Source organism: Pithys albifrons, chromosome 2 (genome assembly GCF_047495875.1).
Source record: "Pithys albifrons albifrons isolate INPA30051 chromosome 2, PitAlb_v1, whole genome shotgun sequence".
NCBI classification, from domain to species: domain Eukaryota; kingdom Metazoa; phylum Chordata; class Aves; order Passeriformes; family Thamnophilidae; genus Pithys; species Pithys albifrons.
In genome coordinates, this window is record NC_092459.1 from 24,999,181 (window position 1) to 25,015,634 (window position 16,454).

General features: G+C 42.1%; 1 protein-coding gene across 1 annotated transcript in view; it reads right to left on the reverse strand.

Annotated features, from left to right (window-relative positions):
* Positions 1-16,454, reverse strand: part of EYS (eyes shut homolog) — a 782,127-nt gene that overhangs the window by 33,219 nt on the left and 732,454 nt on the right. The window contains exons 42-44 of the mRNA XM_071548512.1: positions 13,052-13,234; positions 7,480-7,646; positions 7,147-7,291 (exon numbers count right to left, since the gene is read on the reverse strand). Of these exons, the coding sequence (XP_071404613.1) occupies positions 7,147-7,291; positions 7,480-7,646; positions 13,052-13,234 (495 nt within the window). The remainder of the gene's footprint in view (positions 1-7,146; positions 7,292-7,479; positions 7,647-13,051; positions 13,235-16,454) is intronic.

Consider the following 16,454-nt stretch of genomic DNA (forward strand, 5'->3'; position numbering starts at 1 on the left):
TGTGGTTGTGGTTATTAATGTGCCCCCAGTTTTATAACTAAGAACTCAAACTTGGTTTTACTATTTGTTGTAGTTTGGGATTATTATGTAAATTCTCTCCCCTGCCACTTAACTGCCCAGGCCAGCGGTTAACAAAAGAAGCAGTTAACTGTGATCGCTGGGGTGGGGGCAGGTTTGTCTCTTTTGGTTTTTTTTTTTTTTTTTGGATATTCTCCTCAGTCTTGGCTCGGCGAAAGGGGGGAGTGGGGACTCCAAGGAGGCAGGCTGCCCTGCTGGTTACTGCTGGGGTTTTTCCCTGGCTGTCTTTGCCGCTGCCTACTTCGGACCACCTTTTCCTGCCGTGCTGCTGCCTGCCTTGGATTTGCTGCTGGTTGCTCGTACCTTTCTGCTTCTTGGACGGGGAACACAGGGGGAAGAGACTGAGTCCATCTGAAAGCCCACTGCTCGTCTGTTTCGCTGGAGAGGGACTGAAACTCACTCTGCAGCCAGCCAGGCTGTGACAAGGACACTTAAGTATAACCTTTTCTCCCGGAGGAAAACCTGCTGGGTTTTGTTGTTGTTTTTTTTTTTCTCTTATGGTGTTGGGGAAGTGGGTTGCACTAGTCTGTTTACATATATATATATATAGCAGTTATCCTTCTTGTATTAAAATTCCTTTTCTTAAATTTGATAAAGAGTGGTGTGATTATTGTGGAGGAGGCCCCTCCCCTGCTTGTGGGTAAAACATTTTGGTTTTTCCCCTCAAACCGAGACATTTCTTGGCGCCCAACGTGTGGGGCTTGTAAACAAAGAAGGATAACTGCTATTTTGTGGCACCATGTGGGTCTTGAGCTTAGGGTTCATCAGGACCATCCTGTATAATATATTGGCTTTTTGTTGGTACAAATTCATGCCAAAAGGAGCGGCAGGTTTAAGTCTTATCAACAAATCAATGAGCAAAACTCAAATAGCTGCAATTATTATTGAGTTCTTACTCTGGATTTATGGTGCCATGAATTCGATGCCTTTGGATGTCATGTGGGTGGTGCTCTCCAGGCTGTTTTCCTGCCGCAACCTAAGCTGCTACCTCTGGGGATTCAGTGATAATAGTACGGACCCTTGGGAAGGAACAAAGGGGAATCTCTTCTCCCAACCCTTTGTCCATTCCCCATTCAAGTCTGCTACAACAGCTTTTGAGATGTTTAAATTCTCCCTGGATGCCAGAGATATCTTGCTCTTTATGGTTTTTCTGCAGGGTTGTATCCCTGCGGCTTACAGAATGTTTGAAGGTAGGGCCAGGGTTTTTCCAGAATGCATTCAGAAACCTAGCCCAGTGAAGGGGGAAAAGCGAGAGAATAAAACCCCTGATGCCACAGTGAAGGGAGAAAAGGATGAGGCTAAACCAGGAGGACAGGCCAAGCCTATGGAAGTTGCCCCTATTCAGAAAAGGAAATATAAGACCAAATTAGACCATCCAGCAGACGATGAGGGGGCTGCTGCACCTCCACAGCAAGCAGACCCAGAGCCTGAGATCATCACTGAGTCATTGTCATTTGATAATCTCCGTAGTTTGCGGAAAGACATTGCTCGACACCCGGGTGAGCCCATCCTGACTTGGTTGATCCGAGTTTGGGACCTTATGGGTGAAACCTTACAACTGGATGGTGCTGAAGCCAGGTTTTTGGGGGCTCTGGCCCAGGACGTGGCTATTGAACAGGTGTTCGTGAGGGAATCAAAGCCCCTTTCACTCTGGGCACGACTTCTAACGAGTGTAAGAGAGAAGTTTGTTTATAGAGAAATCCTGCAGGAACATCATATTAGGAAGACTTGGAAGACGATGGAAGAAGGAATTTTACGTCTGAGGGAGATGGCAATGATGGACGTGCTTTTTGGAAGAGGTGGGCAAGCCAATAATGACCCTGACAAGGTCAGATGCACACCACATATGTGGTGGGACCTTTCACGCTCGGGGCCAGCTGAATACACCGATTTCCTGGCATCCATGTATAGGGAAGAGAACCATGAAACAGTGGGCGCAGTAGCAAATAAGCTCCGGATATATGAAAGCATGACCCACAGCCCAATGCAGGCCCGTATTTCTGCTGTAGAGACATTGGTTGAGAGTCTCAAGACGCTGCCTGCAGAGGTAAAAGCGATCAGAGAGGAAATTAGGGAAAGTCTCCAAGTGGCACCAGTGCGAATGAGAACCTCTGAAGTCAGAGCCAGACGCCCCCCAGCCAGAGGAAGTGGACAGACCTCACGAACTGAGATGTGGTACTTCCTGGCCAAACATGGAGAAGACATGGGACGGTGGGATGGGAAACCCACCCGTGCCCTTGCAGCCCGAGTACAAGAACTGAAGGAGAATGGAAGAAGGTCAGTGAGAGTAAGTGCAGTCCCAGTTTCCCACGGGCAAGAATCTGACCCACAGGAGGGCACCTCCCAGGTGTACTCATCGAGAAAAGGTTCTGACCGCTATGACCAGGATCAGTGTTAGAGGGGCCCTGCCTCTAGCCAGGTAGAGGCACGGGACAACCGTGTCTATTGGACTGTGTGGATTCGATGGCCTGGTACATCAGACCCACAAAAGTATAAGGCTTTGGTTGATACTGGCGCTCAATGCACATTAATGCCATCAGGACATGTGGGCTCAGAAACTATTTCTATTTCTGGGGTGACAGGGGGATCTCAAGAGTTGACTGTGCTAGAAGCTGAAGTGAGCTTGACAGGGAGAGATTGGCAGAAACACCCCATTGTGACTGGTCCAGCCGCCCCATGTATCCTGGGCATTGACTACCTCAGGAATGGATATTTTAAGGACCCAAAGGGGCATAGATGGGCTTTTGGAATAGCCACTGTACAGACAGAAGGGATTGAACAATTGAACTCATTGCCAGGTCTCTCAGAAAGTCCTTCTGCTGTTGGACTGTTGAAAGTTGAGGAACAGCAAGTGCCAATTGCCACCACGACAGTGCACCGTCGGCAATACCGAACGAACCGTGATGCTGTGATCCCCATCCATAAGATGATCCGTGAACTGGAGAGCCAAGGGGTGGTCAGCAAAACCCACTCACCCTTCAACAGCCCCATCTGGCCTGTGCATAAGTCTGATGGAGAATGGAGATTGACTGTGGACTATCGTGGCTTGAATGAAGTTACCCTACCGCTGAGTGCCGCTGTGCCGGACATGCTGGAGCTCCAGTATGAACTGGAGTCCAGGGCAGCAAAGTGGTATGCCACTATTGACATTGCTAATGCGTTCTTCTCCATTCCTCTGGCACCAGAGTGCAGGCCACAGTTTGCTTTTACCTGGAGGGGCGTGCAGTACACCTGGAACCGACTACCCCAGGGGTGGAAACACAGTCCCACCATCTGTCATGGACTGATCCAGACTGCACTGGAGAAGGGTGAGGCTCCAGAACACCTGCAATACATTGATGACATCATTGTGTGGGGGGACACAGCAGAAGAGGTTTTTCAGAAAGGAGAGAAAATCATCCAGATCCTTTTGGGAGCTCGCTTTGCCATCAAACGGAGTAAGGTTAAGGGACCAGCCCAAGAGATCCAGTTCCTGGGAGTGAAGTGGCAGGATGGACGCCGTCAGATTCCAACAGAAGTCATCAATAAGATCACAGCAATGTCTCCACCCACCAGCAAAAAGGAAACACAAGCCTTCCTGGGTGCCATAGGGTTCTGGAGGATGCATATCCCAGCATACAGTCAGATCGTAAGCCCTCTCTACTTGGTAACCCGTAAGAAGAATGATTTCCACTGGGGCCCTGAGCAGCAACAAGCCTTTGACCAGATTAAGCATGAGATTGCTCAGGCTGTAGCCCTTGGACCAGTCAGGACAGGACCAGACATACAGAACATGCTCTACTCCGCTGCCGGGAATAATGGCCTGTCTTGGAGCCTTTGGCAGAAGGTGCCTGGTGAGACTCGAGGCCGACCACTTGGATTCTGGAGCCGAGGCTACAGAGGATCTGAAGCCAACTATACCCCCACAGAGAAAGAGATCCTAGCCGCCTATGAAGGAGTTCAAGCCGCCTCAGAGGTGATTGGCACAGAAGCACAGCTGTTTCTGGCACCTCGACTACCAGTGCTGAAGTGGATGTTGTCAGGACAGGCTGCCTCTACACATCACGCCACTGATGCTACCTGGAGCAAGTGGATTGCCCTGATTACACAGCGCGCCCGTATAGGAAAATCAAATCGCCCTGGGATCCTGGAAATCATCACAAACTGGCCTGAAGGTGAAAATTTTGGTCTAGCAGATGAAGAGGAAGAGCAGGTGACACGTGCGGAAGAAGCTCCACCATACAATCAATTGCCAAAAGAGGAAATACGCTACGCCCTCTTCACCGATGGCTCCTGTCGCATTGTAGGGACTAATCGCAAATGGAAAGCAGCTGTATGGAGTCCCACACGACAAGTTGCAGAAGCTACTGAAGGAGAAGGTGGGTCGAGTCAGTTTGCAGAGCTTAAAGCCGTGCAGTTGGCCCTGGACATTGCTGAACGAGAGAAATGGCCAAAGCTTTACCTCTACACCGACTCATGGATGGTGGCCAATGCTCTCTGGGGATGGTTAGACCGATGGAAGAAAACCAATTGGAAACGCAGAGGGAAACCCATCTGGGCTGCCGATATATGGCAAGATATTGCCACCCGAGTAGAGAAGCTGATTGTGAGAGTCCGCCACGTAGACGCACACGTGCCCAAAAATCGGGCCAATGAGGAACATCTCAACAACCAACAGGCAGACCGAGCTGCGCAAGTGAAAGTATCACAGACAGATCTGGACTGGCAGCACAAGGGAGAGCTGTTCTTGGCTCGATGGGCCCATGATGCCTCGGGCCATCAGGGCAGAGATGCCACTTATAAATGGGCACGAGACCGAGGGGTGGATTTAACCATGGACATTATCTCTCAGGTTATCCACGACTGCGAGACATGTGCTGCCATTAAGCAGGCTAAGAGAGTGAAGCCCCTGTGGTATGGTGGACGCTGGGATAAGTATAAGTACGGGGAGGCCTGGCAGGTTGACTACATCACACTGCCACAGACCCGCCAAGGCAAGCGCTATGTGCTCACCATGGTGGAAGCAACCACAGGGTGGCTGGAGACACACCCAGTGCCTCACGCCACTGCTCGGAACACCATCCTAGGCCTGGAAAAACAAGTGCTGTGGCGACATGGCACCCCAGAACGAATTGAGTCAGATAATGGAACTCATTTCAAAAACAGCTTAGTTGCTACCTGGGCGAGAGAACATGGCATTGAGTGGGTGTATCATATCCCCTACCATGCACCAGCTGCCGGGAAAGTTGAGCGGTGTAATGGACTGTTGAAAACCACTTTGAAGGCGTTGGGTGGAGGGACTTTCAAACACTGGGATCAACACTTAGCAAAGGCTACATGGCTAGTCAACACTAGAGGCTCTGTCAATCGAGCCGGCCCTGCCCAATCAGAACCCCTTCACACTGTAGATGGAGACAAAGTCCCTGTAATACACCTGAGAGGTATGCTAGGGAAAACAGTCTGGATCAACCCCGCCTCAGGCAAAGGCAAACCCATTCGTGGGGTTGTCTTTGCTCAAGGATCTGGTTCCACCTGGTGGGTGATGCAGGAAGATGGAGAGACACGATGTATACCTCAAGGGGAACTTATCTCTGGGTAAACGACTCATATTACTGTATTTGTAAACACTTAATTATTTGAAAGAAAATTTAAGTTTAATGTAGAGTATCGGCATGGAAGAGAATTTAGGGGTGGATAATGTTGTAGTTTGGGATTATTATGTAAATTCTCTCCCCTGCCACTTAACTGCCCAGGCCAGCGGTTAACAAAAGAAGCAGTTAACTGTGATCGCTGGGGTGGGGGCAGGTTTGTCTCTTTTGGTTTTTTTTTTTTTTTTTTGGATATTCTCCTCAGTCTTGGCTCGGCGGAACGGGGGAGTGGGGGCTCCAAGGAGGCAGGCTGCCCTGCTGGTTACTGCTGGGGTTTTTCCCTGGCTGTCTTTGCCGCTGCCTACTTCGGACCACCTTTTCCTGCCGTGCTGCTGCCTGCCTTGGATTTGCTGCTGGTTGCTTGTACCTTTCTGCTTCTTGGACGGGGAACACAGGGGGAAGAGACTGAGTCCATCTGAAAGCCCACTGCTCGTCTGTTTCGCTGGAGAGGGACTGAAACTCACTCTGCAGCCAGCCGAGCTGTGACAAGGACACTTAAGTATAACCTTTTCTCCCGGAGGAAAACCTGCTGGGTTTTGTTGTTGTTTTTTTTTTTCTCTTATGGTGTTGGGGAAGTGGGTTGCACTAGTCTGTTTACATATATATATATATATAGCAGTTATCCTTCTTGTATTAAAATTCCTTTTCTTAAATTTGATAAAGAGTGGTGTGATTATTGTGGAGGAGGCCCCTCCCCTGCTTGTGGGTAAAACATTTTGGTTTTTCCCCTCAAACCGAGACACTATTGCAAAATGTTTTCTTTTCATTTGAAAGGCTTTCCAGTGCTCAAAATAAATTGAAGTTTACGTCACAAATATCAAGGATGTTGTTTCTGCAGAAGTAAGGAATGAAAATAAAGTATCATGAACAAATCCTTTGCTTCATTGTTGATCTGATAGGAGTTCAATTCAGATTTCTACAAAGCTTCAAATATTAGTTTTGAGGTAGAAATTACTATCTGTTAGATAAATGCTCCCAAGAGAAATCACTTAAGTCCTCCCTAGAGACCCAGATCATAATGTCAGGAAAAAACCAACCCAACAGATTTCATTCTGTCCTGTCAGAAAGAAGGTTTCAGCACAAAAGCTATTACTCAGACTAGCACAACCAGTCATAGTGGAAAAAGAATCTTAACTACCACAGAGAAAATAAGTCCTTTTGAAGTGATGCTGTAGAACAAGGACATATAAGAAGAGATTATATAATGGAAAACTTCCATTTTTAGCAGAAACATAAAGTATTCAAAATATTCAGTAAAGCCTCTTTTTGCCTCATGTTTCTCAGTTATTGTAGGGAAATAATGAAAAAGCCACTGGAATTTCAGCCAAGGAAATCCTAAGTTGCTTTCCGATAAGACAGAGATTTTATGTCTTCCTTTCATAAGCAACTCAAACAATCTAAGCCAAGTTTTAAAAGGAATTGAAAATGGTGTAATCTTTACCTTGAAAGCCATTCTTAAATCTGGGTCCCTTTGGTAGGAGCTCTGGAGTATACTCACGATAGCCTCCTAAATAAAACTGACTGAAGACATTGAGTCCAACCAGCCTCCCAGGAGAAGTGACAGTTTTATTCTTCTGGTCATCCACCTTCCAAAGAAACAATTATATTTGTTACAACAAAGGAATTTGTCTTATTTAGGAACTCCTAATGAAGGCAGTCCTCCCAGCTTTACAGAGAAACAGAAATAATTTTTAAACTGTCCATATACAATGTGAGAAAATACAGAGAACACTTTCATCCAAAAGCTATCCTTCTAAAGGAATTACTTTTTTACCTTCAGCCAGCCTTTTTGGAGATTTCTGCCAAGATGGATGACATGAATATTGAATGTCAGATCAAGTGGTTTGCTAATGATTGTTGCTGTGCCAGAACCTAGATTGTAGCTATAGACCACTCTCCCATTACGGAGGCCTAACTCTAAGAAATCATCTCCATTCAGACCTGAAAAGATAAAAAAGAATAAGTTCTTATTATATAGGATTTAGAGAATACCAGTGCATAAAATATTCTCCAAATTCACTGAAAAGATATCATTTAGCAAAGTTCTAGCCAGGAAGGTTTTAAGTTTCCTATATATTTCTAATATTCTCCCTTTAACTTGTAATACTTATTCCAGAAATTTTGTTGATTTAAAACAGAAACTGCATAGATATAAAACATTTATAGGCTTTTTGAAGGAAGAACTTTCTCACACTGCAGTTAAGTTATCAGCATCAACAAGACCTGTTGACCCTCATGTATTTAGCAGTTGTTGCTGTTCCTTCCCCTGGCACATGAATAAATTTTCAACTTTCCCCAAAATTTAAAAAAAATAAAACTGAAATTTCAAGCTGCATTTGAGAACAGGCCCTAACTTAACTCTGCTTCTGTATGCTTTCAGCTTTCATGTTAGGTACTTTAAGAGCTTTAAAACTTGCAGGCACCTGCTGCTGTGAGGCAAGGGGAGTAACAGGGATATGGGCGTGAAGAAGCTCTAGCAGCTTGTGTCAAACTGGGTCTGCTGCCCCTGACTCACTAGCACCTGGAAATTTTATTGCACCTACCCCCGATTAGGGGAACTCTAGAATGTTCATTAGTGGTATTTCTCTGTCCAGAATACTCATGTGCTTTATTTCTCTAAAGCCTTTCTAACTTTCAGGTTAAAACCCATTAATTTGCAAATTTGAAGTAAATAATTTAGTTTGTTTATATTTAGGCCTGCATGATACAAGTGTAGTTTGTGCTTTTCACTCACTATACTATAAAATCTCATTTGAAGGATTTTAAGTCTGATATAAAGCCTATTAATAAGAGTTCAATTCTTGGACCTATTCCTGGTTGTTCAAGTAAACATATTTTTACACTAACATCTTTGAAGAGAATCCAGTCTAATCTCTCATTCAGACAAGAGTGGAGCCACCATTATTTAAAGAAAACATGATCAAGTTTCTTCTTTTTAGTAATCAAATCCTTTCTTTTGTGCATACACTTTGTATGGTAAAAGAACCAGGATACGAAAACAGTGAACGGGAAGAATGTTCTCACTCTTGCATTAGGATGTCCTGAACTGAAATTCAAAGCCATCTATTTATTTTTACAAATCTCCTGTGAATTTAAGCATTTCAGTGCTCAATTTCATGTCTGTACACTGTGCTTTATTTGATATTTTCTTTTGTTTTCATAAGGCTGTCTTATTGTGCATTTGTTTCAGGGAAGATCTCTTATTTGCTCTTCCAGTGTCATATGGTGGTCCTAATTTCAGATGTATGTCTTGATGCCCCTGCCTCAAGTGCATAGGAAATTTGCTTCATTTGCAAAAGTTAAAGTAGGCTTTTCCCCAAGAAACACTGATACCTATATCATCCCCCTACAGCTCTGCATACTGCTGTTCCATGGCCAAAACTGCCATATTCCCCTTATCTCATATCCTGTAAGTGAATATGCTGCATTGGCAATGTGGGGGGCAAGGAGTGCTTTTTCTACACAAAGGTTTGTTTTTTCTATACAGTTCCTATTTTGATGTAATAGGTATATATAGAAGAAGAAAATCTTTTTCCAAAGAACTTGAATACACTGCCTCTGTAGAAAGTGTGCAGTTACATTCAGTTTTATAGAACACAAGCACTATTAATTTTTTATTACTATGATTTGTTCATGATTTTTTCATTACCGAATGAAATTCCATTGCTTTCAGTTGCACTGCCACATTACCAGTGAAGGACTTCCAAGCTGAAAATAACAATTCTTTTTAAAAAAATCATTACTAAAGTTTCTATTTTCAGCAGTGTCTAGTATTTACTTATGTGATTTGACCAGCAAACTAGGGGAAGCACATTAAAGACAAACTGTTACTTAAAATGCTCTCTGAATTTTTAAAATGCTTTTTAGAAAAGGAAGTACATTAAAGACGTGCGACAGTGTCAGCACTTTAAAAAAATGATGTGGTAGTGAAGGTAATCATAGAATCACAGCATGTTAAGGGATTGGAAGGAACTATAAAAGTCATCTAGTCCCAGTCCCCTCTGCCATGGGTAGTGACACCTCCCACCAGACCAGGTTGCACAAGGCAACACTTCCAGGGCTGGGGCAGGATAATATAATGTTAACAGTCTGCATAAATTAGACAGCTTTTAACTTTATGTATTGGGGCAGAATTTGATAGTAGCTCACAAGTGATTAATCATGACATTGATGCCCACGTTTTGGGCAGAGACAACAGTGGAGGGGAATGAGGTAGGGTGCCATAAGAGAATGCTAACTACAAGAAATGGAATGAAGTGGAGAAATGGGAAAATGTAAATGAAATATTAAAAATACCTCCTTACAGTAAGATCACAGGTTACAAAACCCCTCACACTCCTCCTGGTGAGAGTATTATTGCTTGATCCTAAGTAAATTTTTAGAACAACAGCATCTTCTCTTGGTGAAATAAATGAAGTTCACTTGGTAAGAAGCTGCTTCCTGGTAATTAAAATGTGGGGTGCTCAGTCTCCCCAGCCATTTAAACTAAGGAGAAAATAGCAATTTACCAACAGCATTTTACCAGGTACTTCATGTTTTGTCTTTGTTGGGTCTTGCCCTTGGCAGGTGTGCTGCTGCCAACCGATCATTCCACATGTGGATGAAGAAATGCATTATGACTGCACTGCAATGCTCACACACAAAAAAGATTATATGCAAAGTAATTAAAAACCAGGTTTCTCCCTGACAATTGCATAATAAGCCCAGAATGCTAGTATTCTCATTAATAAAATGACACCAGTAATATATTTTTTTAAAACTCAGGTCAGCTAAATATGATTGCAAGGCCTAAGTCCACAATGACTTAGACAGTACAGGGTACACCCTGCAGGCAGACTTTTATAAGAAAAATTTTATTGCAATCTATCTTTTTTATCTCTTTTTTTTTGTTTTGTTTTGGTTTGGTTTGTTTGTTTTTCTCTTTTGAGTGTTGTAACTGAAAAAAAATCAGGTTATTTTGCATCACGAGAGTTCTATATTTCATATTTGCATTTTCTCTATCCTGAGTAAAGGCAATGAATTAGTTGGTATAATTTTTGTTTGGTCATATTTCCTACAATTGGAAATGTTTTAAACAGGTGTTTGAAATTCAGTTCTCAAGGTTGCATAACCATGTCTGAATGCAATGGTTTTCATTCTTGTTGACAATAATGTTCTAAAGATTTCTTTGTGTTTGTATTACAACAGAGCTGTGTAGTATTCTTATAAAATTTTAATGACGGGTACACCAGCTTCTGAATGCTGCTTTCTGAATGACTAGATGGAAATGTTTTAGGTAACTTCAACTCTAAGCTCCATTTCTACCCAACTACTCAAAAAACAAGAAAATATTTCCTCCATCCACACAAATAAATAATTAGTAAGTGAAAGGAAAAGCTGCCTGGAGGGAACGGTGACTGTTACAGGAATAAAATGTGGCATGGGGACATCAGACGTGGATGTAGTTAAAATCGTTCAGTTAGCAGGATCACACAGGTCTGACCACGTTTTGCTGAGGTTTGGAAGAAAACTTTGCCAGATCTGTCTCACGCATGCAGACAGAAGCAGAGCTAAGTTTTGAGTTTAAATGTACTAACAGTGGTTTAATACCTATTTATGTTAGGCTAATTTGGGTAATCAACCTGATAAATTAAGTAAATGTTCTATACCAGTGTCTTATGGCACACTGGAGTACAGTTGACAGGTACTATCTGAATTTGACAGGATCTTTGCAAATGAAAACTAACAGACTTAATTATATCACTCATAGGTAAACTGCTGAGCCATTCTAAGCTAGCAAGCTTTAGTTTACATTGCAATAAACTAACAGTCTGACTCTTGGAAGTCTACCACAGGGAGAAAGGGGAAGAAACTCGAGGGTACAGGAATTTAAGTAAAGAAATTTAATAGAAAGCAAGACCTAAGAAAATATCAAATGTATTAACATGGTAAATGGGGAATCTTGTGTATCCGACTGATGTGAGGTACTGTAATAATTTTGTTAGATATGTATGTAACTACATAATGCCTCCCCTAAATTGATTTTTAATAATGCATTTTGAGAGTTCAGTATCTTAAAACTGCTAATAATTATTTCTCCCCTCTTTCATCCTCCTGAAGTATTAATTTTCTGATACTGTTCATCATAAGCATAGAATTCCTGTAACTCATGGGCTATATCTGCCAAACTATTGTGATGTTTTAGATATGATAAAGCACCTCCTATGGTAGCAGAGACTTTTATTTACATACCTAAATCACTCTCCTACTGTGGTGCATTTAGACCTAAACACACATCATCAAATCTCCCTCTTAGACTTCAACAATCCCAAAGGACAACTCCAAACATGGAAGTTAAGACATGCTCCAATTGCAGAAATAATTAAGGTAAAAATAAGTTACTTGCGTCTTATGATCTATGAAGTATAGAGTATTTTCTACCCTGACTGCTTTATGTTTGCATTAAATTTTCATTAGATTTTTCTCAGCTTTCATCAATATTATGACTTCTGTGTGGAGTATTGCTATGATGGATAGAACACAAGTAATATTTCTATTTTAGCCCATTGCAATGCTGATGCCATGCAGCCTGCCACAGAGTGATGCTGTGAAGAGATATTTAAAATATTGCTAAGATCTTAGTACAAATGCTGCAAGTAGATTTATATAGCTTGCTTTTCAGATGTGTTAATCAGACCAAGTTGAATCCTTTGCTATACAGACTGTAGCACAACTTGCCCACAGCTAGCATGGGTTAACTTGCATTGAGTCATCTCAGAGGTTAGGATCTCTTATTTTTCATAACTAACAGAGTCCAACACCAGCTGCCACAGGGTTGGATTTCACTGCTGAGTTCTGCAGGTCTTGGAGGTTGAACCACAGTGACAACAGCAGCAATTCATGGCTGTCCCTGAGGCAGGTCATTTGAGATACATGGCATGGTGGCTGTGACACGTTGGATGGACAGATTGAGTTTTCCAATCAAGTAAGCATCAGTGCAGAAGATTTGAGGCAGCATCTCAAAATTGCACACCAAATATATGTGATCAATAATGAAATTTATGTGTTCAACTGCAAAGAGAGAACATTGACTTTGTTTTCCATTTCCTCTATTCAGAAATATGCTACCTCAAGTGTCAGATTAACTGTTAGCTTTAATTACTGGAAACATATTACTCCATAATAAAAAGAAACATTTTTACAATGTGATTAATTATTGTGTCTTTACAAAACTATAAAGCATTAGAGAGGTTATTTTCCCCCTAATGAAATTATATCATTAAAAAAATCAAGAAAAACCTGTACATAATTTTATCCTACTTGAGTATTTGAAGGCCTGTAAGGATGGGTAATACAAATAATCTTACCTTGGCCCTTCTGTCCGGTGAAAAAAATCAAGTTATCTTGTAAAGCTGAGTGGTGGTTTGCCAACTGAAATTTCAAGCGAAATTCATAGTAGAGGGTGATATTTGGGATTGTAGAATAAGCAAGGAATGAGGTATAGCCAAAGACATCTGTGCCACTGAAACTTGGTTGAGTAATATTAATAGCTGGATTAAGAAAACCAAAACAACGTGTTAGGGCAAATTCTTTAGCATATATATTTGCAAGTTCTATTTCACAGTCTGGTTTAGAATATGTTTAGAATATATCCATATGTGGATATAGTTTGGCTTTCCTCTGAGGGTAAATATCTTTATTTTTCAGCTTTTGTAATAGGCTTATTTTACAAATGAATTATTGGCAACTACTGCCATCTCCTGGATTCTAGATAACATTGTTACAAATAGAAGTACACTGTAATATTGACTCAAAAGTCGGAGGGACAAAAGAAAACACACAAAGAAATTTTCCTGTTAAACTAAATGCCATCTCTTACAGGCATCTGAGTGAAAGGGAGTAGAAGTATGTGCTGAAGGGGTTATGGAAGAATAATTCTTCACAGGTAGAGGAAATAATAAAAAGAAGCATCATAAAAGGATGACTTTGCAGCACAGTGAAGAGGACTTACATGAATTACAAATAAAATCAAGTTTATATATGTCTGTACTGGTAAACAGACAACACAGCACTGGTACTAAACAACCATACTGCCCCAAGGACTTCTTGCTGGAACCCAGTAGCCAGGCTGCTGTAATAATTCCTGCAGTTGATGCTCAGAGCAGAGATCATGTAATGCTCACATTGACAATATGGTTTGGTAAAAACAGGAGAGAGAGGAAGAATAGTTGAGTAGAGCTTAATTGTGAAAGACTGAGTATTGGACCAGATTTTAAAGATTTGAGCAGGTGACTGGATACAGTTTTACTTATGAAGGCAATAAGAGAGATTGGGGGAGTAAGGCATACAGATTGGGAAGTGCTAGTAAAGTATTATTCCCCAAGCAAATCTATGTTAGCTTAAGTACTTTTAAGCATCTGATTGTAGATATTCACCTTGTGGGAGAAACAACAACATGTGACTGTGAAACGTTATCACCATCTCTGGTTTGTGGAATCTGCCTCTAAATTTGCAGCCTGGTGTAGGATTCCAGTCCCTGAGCTATGATCTCAGTGAAGGGGTTCTGCTTTTAAAATATACAAGGCTCTGACAATATCCTTGTTCTGGACATATTAGAAGAGCCTTTGGTTTGGTTCTTTTAACTCTTTAAGAGAGAGTGCAGAGGAGAAAAGCTACAGATGTTTTCTCAGAGAGTACTTTTGCTGAGAAACTTAAAAAAATAAGAGTACTTGCCAAAAGTTTAAAGGGTAACAGTTAACCAAAATAAAACATTTCACAAAGCATTGAATTAGCACATGCTAACTCATACAACTTAGCAAAATCCAGCCCATCTGGTCTCAAGCAACCCAAAATATTAAGAATAGAGATTAGGAGAAGAAGAAGTAAAGACAGAGAGACAAAAAGAGAAATATAGCTACCATCCCTAGATCTAGCATAGGTCCAGCTACAGGAGTCTAGAAAATGGAGAGTTCAAATATGTGGAGACCAGGCCTTTGGTTTTATCTGCTCTGGGCCCCTGTGGCCACCCCTCCCAGGCAGGGCTTCCAGCCCACTGGCCCCTCTGGGACTCTGGAGTGTGGTGTGGGCAGTGCTCCTGGGCTGTCGTGTGGCAGGCAGCTGCTTGCAGGGGCTGAGGAGTGGGGTAGAGTATCACCTCACGTTTGTGAAATTTGACCTATCCCTTCCTCTCCACACTAACACACTTGAGTTGGTCCAAGCCAATAATTAATATAATAATCCAGTGTCTCACATATGAGAAACCTACCGTATTGGCACTGAAATGTCAAACATTGCCTTTGTACCTGCGTCAGAGAAAAGTTGCAGACATAGTCATGACAAACCTTTTCTAGCACAGACCTGGAGGATGCAGCAACACAGAGTGTGCTGTCCCATTTGTTAAGTACTGCTTCACACTTGAGGCACATTCTGTCTTGCTTTGTGATCTTAAATGGGAGCCAGGAAATTTCCATATGAAAAAATGATTTTGTTCTATTTGGAAGAAAACTGGCAATGAATTTGTTCTCAGTCTAGTCTGACTGAACATAACCTCAAGTCTCAGACTTTTGTGAGTTATGTATTGCATTGAAGGACAAATACAACTCCCTCATATTTATATATGTTTTTAATTTCAGCCCACCCATATTCCCTCAGATTATTTGAGCACCACTGAAGGTGTCTGAACTTCTGCATTTTTTGCTTCTCAAGAAGCTGCAGGTAGACTCTTTAATGCAAAGTATTCTTTCTTTTTTGCTTTCTTCTCTGCCCCCCCTTCCCCTACCCCACCATTTGTTTCTTTCTTTCCATTTATTAAATAAACCACAAAATATTTTAGAGACATGAAGACTTTAAAATAAAGCAGGCATTTGGGTTTATTGTCTTTTCCTGCTTGGCTTTATAATGGAAAAGGCAAATTTTATCATGCACTTCCACAGAGCCAGGTAGTTTGGTTCACTGACAGAGATAACTGAAGAGTCTATCTCTAACAAGTTATTCACAACAGGGTAAAATACTTTATTCCTAGCATGAAGTATGTCATTGTTTCAGCTGTTTCCTTGGAGATTTCTAACTAGAGAGTTCTTTCCTTGCCTTTCTATTTGCTCCTTTTGGCATTCCCTATAAAGGCAGATTGAACATTGACAAAGGGCTTCCAATGCAAGAAAGCCATGGATGTGTTGGAACAAGTCCAGAGAATGGCCACTAAGTTGGTCACGAGGCTGGAACCCCTCTCCTGTGAAGACAGGCTGAAAGAATTGGAGCTGTTCAGTATGAAGAGGAAAAGGCTCCAGGGAGACCTTAGAGCACTTCCCGGTACCTGAAGGGGACCTACAGTAAGGCTGGAGAGGGACTTTTCACAAGGGTCTGTAAGGATAGAACAAGAGGGAATGGCCTTAAGCTGAAGGAGGGTTTGTTTAGATTAAATATTAGGAGGAAATTCTTTATTGTGAGAGGGGTGAGGCACTGGAACAGGTTGCCTAAAGAGATTGTGGACTCTCCATCCTTGGAGGTGTTCACAGCTAGATGAGGCTCTAACTGACCTGATCCAGTAGCAAGATGCTCCTGCTCATGGCAGTGGGTTGGAACAAGATGATCTTTAACGTCACTTCCAACCCAAACCATTCTATGATTCCATGAGCTGTGACACAGATGTCTACAGAACAGCTGACCACCTAATATTGCGCTTTGTGTCATTAGAAAAATAAAGCACATTTAGAATGCAGCATCTTTCATATGAAACACCTGCCTTATACATGTCAGGTGAACAGTATTCTA